Genomic DNA, 8223 nt, shown 5'->3' on the forward strand with positions numbered 1-8223 from the left:
GTTCAGAGAGCCTGCAGCCCTGGGGCAGTTGCACTAACACAGGAAGTCCCGTGGAGGGAGAGCTGGGAATCGAACTGCAGTTCCTCCCAGAGTTTGGGTTGGTAGGCAGAACCTTTTCTCCGTTTCTCACGAGTGAAATGCTCAGAGCCCCTTCCAGTCGCTCCCCCGCCCTGCCTCCCTAGGTGTCCTCATTGTCACTGCTCCTGTACATCCTCCTCACAGGCTCACTTCCCCTCTGGCTGGATTTAGCGCAGCTTTCCCTCCCCACTGAGTCCATTTCTAACCTCTGCCTCCTTCCCATTTTCCTTCCTTGCTCCCGTTAGGATCTGTTTCAGGTACTGGCTCTATGATTGCTTCTGGCACCCCCTCATCTCTTTTCCTCGCCATCCTGCCTCTCTTCCCTCAGCACCCAGATTCTGGGGGACTTAGGCATCTCTCCTTTCCGATGCCTTTGCCCCACACCCCTCTCTTGGCTCTCCCGCTGTGTCCTGGCCCCCATGAATGAGATGGGAGTGCTTCTCTCTCTCCCTCCCCCCTCCACCCCGGCGGCATCCCTCCAGCTCCCTCACTTGCTCCCTCACTGCAGCACTTCAGGTGGCCCAGTGGTCCAGGGGGCAGCCTCTGGGGAGGGGGCATTGCTGCCTCTGAGAGGGAGGGCGCCCTCCTCATGGCCGTCGTGCTTTCCCTTGTCTCCTTCTTAGTCTGGTGCTGCTGGTCATCCTTAACGTGATGCTCTTCTACAAACTCTGGATGTTGGAATACACCACCCAGACCCTCACTGCCTGGCAGGGTCTAAGGCTCCAAGAAAGGTAATCCTGGCCTCTTCCCCTTGCAGCCACCTCCCCCCTATCCTGGCCCCTGCCTCCCGGGCTCCTTGGGACTGCCCTCGCCCTCCACCCCCTGGTCTGAGTCCATCAGCCAGCTCTGAAAACCGTCCCTATGGTTTTAGTCTGCTTCTGACTTGGGACACAAGGGATCCATGGCATTGAGCGCGGGACAAGGCACCAGGACAAGGCACTTTGATGTGGCTGGCTGTCCTTCAGGGGTCTGGGTGCACAGGACAATCCATTGGTCATAACTCCAGCAACTAGGGTACCCTATCTTGTATCCCACAGGTTACCCCAGTCTCAGACAGAGTGGGCCCAGCTCTTAGAGTCCCAGCAAAAGTACCATGATACTGAGCTCCAAAAATGGAGGGAGATCATCAAATCCTCGGTGATGCTTCTTGACCAGGTGAGATGCCCCCCTCCCACCTTGCCCGGGTCTTCTGGAGGTGGAAACCCTTCCCAGTGCTCTGAGAAGGAGCACCATCTCCGTCACCGTCCGCCAGACCCCATCCTTCTCCTAGGCCACCCGTTGTTCTAACTGTCAAGGCATCCTTGAGTAAGCTGGTGGGAACACAGGCGTATCCCCCCAAATTTTATCAGTGAAATATGCACTGGCTGTGCGGCAGCAAGACTATGGGTTAGATGGAAAGAGAGCTGGTTTTTTCCTCTTGGTAACCCATAGCCATCTGACAGGCATTTAAAGAGAGAACCCTCCCTTATGCCAAGATTTATCTTCCCAGAGACCATGTTTTTCTAATTCCTTTCGATGCGTCCCCACCCCCAACGCTGCCTCCTGCCCTCACAACACGCACACAACACACAGCCTTCAGGAGGTGGCTCCTCCTCAGAAGCTGTGCTGATAGTCTGGAAAGGTGGTTGTCCTGTGTCTTCTTTTCATAGCATCATCTTCCTAGTACAGTTGCCTGTATTCTTTCTAAAGACTAGATGTGTCTCGAATATAAATTGGTGCAGCCACCATGGCCAGAAATGTGAAGGTTCCTTAAGCAGTTAAAAATAGAACTAACATATGATCTAGCAAAAACAAAACAAACTAGATACATCTGGAATTCCCTGGTGGCTCAGCAGGTTAAGGATCCAACATTGTCACTGCTGTGGTGTGGGTTCAGTCCCCGGCCCAGAACTTCTGCATGTTGCGGGTGCAGCCAAAACCAAATAAAAAACCTCAATTAAGATTCCATGATACAGGTACAACTAGGCACGTACTGTTTTCTGGTTGGTACCTGGCGTGTGTGAAAGAAGGATGAGACAGTGCAGTCCCAGTGCACAGGAAGCAAAGAGAGGGCAGTGCCGAGCCCTAGTGAGTGGTACATGACAGGCCGGGAGAAAGATGCCTGGGAGCCAGAGAAAGTCTGCGTTTGTCCTGGGCCTTAGTGACAGCTGGGCGAGGTTGGATAGGCAAGAGGGGAGAGGGTCCGTGCGTCAGATGTACCAAGACAGGGAGGAATGCAGTGTATCCAGGGTCATTGGGAAGCCAAAGTGAATGAGTGCAAGACGAGTAAGTGGCAGCTAATGCAGATTGATAGCCATGGAACCCTTGGAGGGGGTTCTTAATTCAGTGAAAGCAGGGCCACAAGTCATTGAGATGCAACGACCCTTAGCCTCGGGCTTCCCAGTGCCAGATTGGCTGTTCCCTTCTTCCGAAGACTGTGTCCCTTGAGAGGCAGCCCGGTTTTAGGAGCCCTCTCCCTCTAGCTCCCTGGCATGACAGGGGGCCTGCCATAGGCGGGCGTGGCAGGTGCTACTGGATGGTGAGGCCCACCGAGGGCACAAACCCGGGCTGGGGTGGGCTTCCCTGTCTTACAGATGAAGGACTCACTCATCAATCTTCAGAACGGCATCAGGTCCCGTGACTACACGTCTGAAAGCGAAGAGAAGAGGAACCGCTATCACTGACAAGGCAGGAGCAGGGGTGTCTGCCGGAGGCCTGTGCAATACCTGTACATAGACCATATAAATATATATATAAATATATATATATACAGAATATAAATATATATATTATATACAGATTTTAAAAAGAGATAATGCCTACACACCAGGGAGAAGGAGCGGGACCGCCTCCTGTGCTGGCCGACGGAGGGGCCGAGGAGGGCAGGGACCACCTCTCAGCACCGACCTCCCCTGATCCTCCTCCTCCCCATCCTCTCGTCCCCACCCTTCCCCTCGCTGGCCGTCTTGGCTCTGAGAAGGGAAATGTTGTTGAGCCAAAGTTATGCCTGTGAAGACCCCGGGGTGGTGGAAAAAAGTCTCCAGGGGGCATTGCTTAAGGTGCTTCATTCCCTAATCCCTTCTTGATTTGTTTCCAAAATAAAAGAGAATCTCTTCTTCCCCAGCTGCCCCAAGTGTTCTCTTGGGAACAGGAAGCATCAAGGGCAGGAGCCCATCCAGACGCTACCGCTACCATAGGAGGTCCCCCCCACCCCCCCACCCCGCCCCACACAAGGACCACCCACAGTCAGGTGGAGAGGACAGCTGAGAAGGCTGCTCTTGGGGGGCTTGGGCTGCAGGTCCCGAGGGCTTACGCTCTGAAGGCCATCCTCGTCCATCGCCCCCTGCGCCTTCCTCTAACCAATAAGGGCTGGTGACTTCTTCCTTTCCCGCCCCCGCCCCCTTCTCTCTGGTCTTTTCCCAGGCTGGATCTGGGTGAAGTGTCCCTTTTTAGTGCCTAAAGCCCTATTTTTTCTCTGTGCCCTAAGAGCACATTGTTTATTAGTCAGGGTGGAGCATTTTTGATCTTGCTAAACCTCTTTTAGTGATTATAAGCAAGTCAGGTCTGGGGCTCTAACCCCTTCACTTGGAGCTGTCATTTGATTTCCAGGCCGAATCAGGGTGTTCTAGGACCTCCAGGGTTGGAGAGAGTGAGCGCAGTAGCCGTGTACGGATTGCAGGGTCTCGCCACAGATGGCTGTGTGAGCAGCACTAACGCTCTGGCTGCAGCATCTTCACTCTCAGTGAAGAGCCCGCCTAGTCGAGGGAGACAACTCTCTGAGATACTTTGCACGTGGAGGAAGACTTCAGCCTTTGGAGGGAGTGGATTTGACAAAGGTGCATGCGTTTGGGCAGCAAAAAGCCAGATCGAGTCTGCCCTACTGGGGGCCATTCCAGATCCTGTTTCTCAGATTTGGGAGTGGAAGGTCTGGCAGAGGGAGCAAAGACTCCTCTGGTCTCTGCCCCCAGAGGTATGAGGTCACTGAGGAGGACAAAGAAAACCGTGGTTTAGGAGAGTGAGCTATCTAGGACCTTTTCAGGATGGGCTCACAGAACCCATGATTCATCAGACCACTAACTGCTCTTTCTCCATGTAATGACCCAAGGAGTCCTGCCAGCCCCAGGCAGAGCTGGCAGAGGTCCTTGATCAGGAAAGGAGCACACCGGTTTGGCAAGGAGAGCTCTTCCAGATTGCTTGTTTTAGAGGACGTCTTGATGGAAAGGGCGGAGGAGAGGAGGAAGACGCAATCCCTGACCCAGCCCCAGAGAAGAGCATGCTGCATTCTCTTGGTCTGGCCTGGGCATCCCACTTTGGCAGGTGAAGAACGTGTTTGACTTTTCAGTCCATCTGAGCAGGATGAGAGGACAGAGGTGAGCCCAGGCCATCCCCCAAAGGGACTAGGAGGTTCATGGGGACCAGGAGAATTGATATCCGTCCTTCAGAAAAGGAAATAAGGTGGACTGTCATCCTCGTGAAGGGCGCATGTGCCCACAGACCAGCAGGTCCTTATACTCCTCTCCAGGAATTTGAATGGGAGACCCTGGGGAGGGTCAAGGCTCATGGGCCCTGAGCCAAAGGAGGAGGAACAATGCAGGCTGCCAGGCATTGCCCTGCTGGAGTAGCCAGAAATCAGAATTATTCCCAGAACTTTTGAAAGGAAAAATGACCAAGTCTCTCATTCATTCTCTATATAATTATTTATTTATTTCACTTCCTGAGTTATTAAAGGTACCAGGGTGGGACTTTCTGGGTGACTTAAAATGAGCTCTTTGCTGGGATTAAAGTGGTATCAGTAAGCCTGGCTGCTCAGAATTATTCCGCTTTTGTGTCACCTCGGAGGCCCATTCTAGGGAGGAGATGGTGACAGGGAGGGATGTCCGAGGAGCTATCTGGATTTCTGGGGATTGGAACCCAAGCAACAGTGTGTACCCAGGTGGGGGGAGCTTCCCTTGGCCTGCCTCATCGCTAAGAATCATGGATCTTGTGTGGGCCCTTTCTAGTCTAATGATTTTTTGACTTTCAAACCAGGAGAAAACCAGCACCTGTTCACTCCCAGCCACAGGCTCCCCCCACCCTGCTTATTCAATAATCTGTCAAAAAGAAAGGCCTTCCCCCTTGCAGAGAAGGCTGGGAGTGAAACCGTCAATAGCATCGTAACTCGTGGCTGGGCGCCTGGCTTCTAACTCTGTGTAAGGGAGCATTGAAAGCACCACTTTTTGTTATTTCTCCCAGCCAGGGCTTTTTGTTCATTTTCTCCTGTAAGAACGCAGTCATTTAGAGGAGGCTTTCCGTGAGGGTTCCTATGGTGAGCCGTGTGAGAGCTTGCACTGAATGGTGAGACTTGGCAGTTTCTAGGCAGGTGGGAACAGCTTCAGGGTCTGCGTTTCTACCCCAGCTGACTGGGGCGCGATTGGCACGCCTGGTGTGGGAGAGGCCAGTCATGTCTGTAGCTCTCTCCTTTCCCCACCCCCTCCCTGGGACAAAGGGATGGCATCCCAGGACAGCAAGACTGGCAACGCAAATCTCTCTGTCAGGGCCCTGGGCTGAGAGAGCTGGCAGACCTGGGCCTGAGTCCTGCCTCTGCTCTTGGCGCAGTCCCTCCTGCTCTCTGAGCTTCAGGACCGTCATTTGCGTTTCATTTTTGTTTTGTCCTTTATAGAACTGCACGTGTGGAAACACGGACGTTCCCAGGCTAGGGGTCGTGTTGGAGCTGCAGCTGTTGGCCTGTGCCCAGGAGCGCCCTTTGTAACAGGAGAGACTTGAGATGGTTTAGCTCGTTCAGGGTAGGTTCTAGCTTTGGCACAGTCTTGGAGGCCAGGTCAGAGACGGGCAAGGCTGGGCTCTCTCAATCTTGGAGGGTGCCTCACCAGGAGAGGACAGGCCTTCTGGACTAGAGCTTCCCTGGTGTTTAGATGAGTGGGAGGGCATTGTCTGGGTTCCAGGGTGGTTCAGCTTTCTTCTTTATGAGCTGGGAGGGTTGGGGAGGGCCAGTGAGGGGGTGGGGGAGGGAGAGAGAGAGAGAGATCAGGCTTGCTGTATTGCTCTGTATTAGCCTAGGAGAGTGTTTCTTCCTTTGCTGGTCTCATCTTAGTTTGGGAAGAGTCCTTCCTTTGGACTTTCTCTAAGCTGGGAAGAGGAGGATGGTGGCGAAAAGGACATCCTCTTGGATTGAGCTCCTTGTCTGTCCCTAGGCTCTGACACCTTTCATCTGCCCATCCCCGCCTCCTCCTTGCTGGAGAAAACAGTGGAGAGAAGTCATTCCTGGTTCTACCCCCTCTCTTGGCTCCAACCTCATTGGGGTTTGGGTTAAGTGTGAAGCTTTGGCTAAAATCCTTGGCTTGCCTGAGAGCGCTGGCAGTAAGAAAGAAGCTGGGATTTTACAAGGAAGGAGAAGGACCCAGAAACTTTAAGAGAGATGCTTGGGTAGATGTGGATTTTTTCCATTGCCTTGCCCCTGACCCAAGCTGGGCCCATGTCCGGTACGTTTGCAGGCAGCATCTCTAGGGTAAAGTCTTGGAGGAATGATGAGGGGAGGAGTCTTTCTGGACTGTTGGTGGTCTCAGAAGGATCCTTTCTGTGCCATACCACACGGCATCTTTAGCTCTGCAGGGCAAGGCCAGTGCTTCCTCCCCAGGGTCCCCCAGGAGAAACAGCGCTCTTCTCTTCCCCCAGGTGACCACGCTGTGGTCTCCCTCCTGCACCCCCCACTCCATCTGCCCGCCCCAGTAGGAGGGTTGAGAACCTCTCTTCCTGACTCTCCTCCTCCAACCCTTGTCTCTAGGCTGTGGGACAATCTTCCCATCCACCCCTTGACATCCTTGACCCTCATCCCCCAAAGTCCAGCAGGCTGGCCCCAATCCCCTACACCTGTTTTCTTCCAGAAGATTCATTTTGGGGTCTGAGAGGAGTGTTTTTCTGGAAGGCCATCTTTCGACGCCCCTGCTTTCCTGATGTGGAGCAGGAATTTGCACACGGTGTAGAGAGCTACCCTCCCTACCTCTCTGCCCAGCCTTGTTACCTCACTCCTGCTCCGGCCGTGGCTGTGATGGGCCTAGCCAGCTCCCTGTTTGGATGTTCTGTATGAAGCTCAGGGGTCTTGGGCATTGTTTTCTGTTGTGACTTGAGGTCCTCAGCAGGCCTGGGAGCCCAGAGGGAAGCTTTGGCTGCTGGCAAGAAGCACCTGGCCTGCCAAGAGGAGTCGCAGCCAGATGATGTAGCGGACACGCCAAGGCGTAAAGAACACTGTCGTCTCTGCCTCTCGGCCTTCCTTGCTTCTCTCAACATGATGAGGCGCTACAGACGCAAAGTGGTGGCCGCTGCTCCAGGCAAGACAGCTGTCTCTGTCTGGAGGGCTGGCCCCAGGCTCAGGGGCCACACGCTGAGATTGCCTAGTGAAAACAACCATTTTTGCCAACAGTAGTGTGCGGCTCCCCATGTTTCTCTCTCCTGCACTCTCGGGCCAGACCACGCTCTGCATGGACCGGATCATCTTCCCAAACCCATGGTGCTTTCCCCCCGCCTCAACCTCGACTCCAGGGTGGGGAGGGATGGGTCAGAGGCCCTTGCGGCCCCTGGATAATCCTGACATGGAGTGGAGAGGGGTGAGGCAGAGGGAGCAGCCCCAATGCCTGCGCTGGGCTACACATGGGAAAGAACGGGCTGATCGCAGTCAAGTCGTCTGGCCGTCTGTATTGGGATCTCTAACTGTAGTTTGCCTGGCGCTGTGCGCAAGGTCTGAAAGCTTAACTGCTAGTACCTAGAAACATACAAGGCTTCCCGGTCAAATCTTAATGTAAAGTAGCTAGAGCCATGGAAGTACAGTATGAATTAAAAGAAAAAAGTATTGATCCACAATGAATAAGTGGTGTGTGTGTTCATTGCTTGATTCGTTAATGGTCATTGTCCCAGATGTTTTTGGTCTTCCCAGATGTGATGACGGCAAGCCCCGAAGGCATGTGTGCACAGGCGGGCTCAGACACACACACACAGCCAGCCACCCAGCATCTAGGATCTCCTTCCCAGGGGAGGGAGGCAGCCGGACGAAGTGGGTGGAGAAGTCTGGGAATCAGGTGAGTCCAGATTGCAGCATCACTATTTATCAGCTGTGGCCTTGGGCCCCAAGCATCACTCCAAGCCTCAGTTTACTTTAGAGGAAATATAAAAACA

At 53.8% G+C, this 8223-nt stretch overlaps 1 protein-coding gene across 7 annotated transcripts in view; it reads left to right on the forward strand.

Moving 5' to 3' along the window:
* The window catches only part of GRAMD1B (GRAM domain containing 1B), a 197759-nt gene extending 189844 nt beyond the window's left edge, over positions 1-7915 (forward strand). For 5 of the 7 annotated variants that reach the window (XM_047754196.1, XM_047754191.1, XM_047754197.1 and 2 more), the window contains 2 exons: positions 702-809; positions 1116-7915. In XM_047754196.1, coding sequence (XP_047610152.1) covers positions 702-809; positions 1116-1365 — 358 coding nt within the window. In that variant the 3' untranslated portion in view covers positions 1366-7915. The remainder of the gene's footprint in view (positions 1-701; positions 810-1115) is intronic. The other 2 variants (XM_047754192.1, XM_047754194.1) reach the window with 1 other exon arrangement.
* The last annotated feature ends 308 nt before the right edge of the window (positions 7916-8223 follow it).

The sequence above is a fragment of the Phacochoerus africanus genome, chromosome 11 (assembly GCF_016906955.1).
Source record: "Phacochoerus africanus isolate WHEZ1 chromosome 11, ROS_Pafr_v1, whole genome shotgun sequence".
Lineage (NCBI taxonomy): Eukaryota > Metazoa > Chordata > Mammalia > Artiodactyla > Suidae > Phacochoerus > Phacochoerus africanus.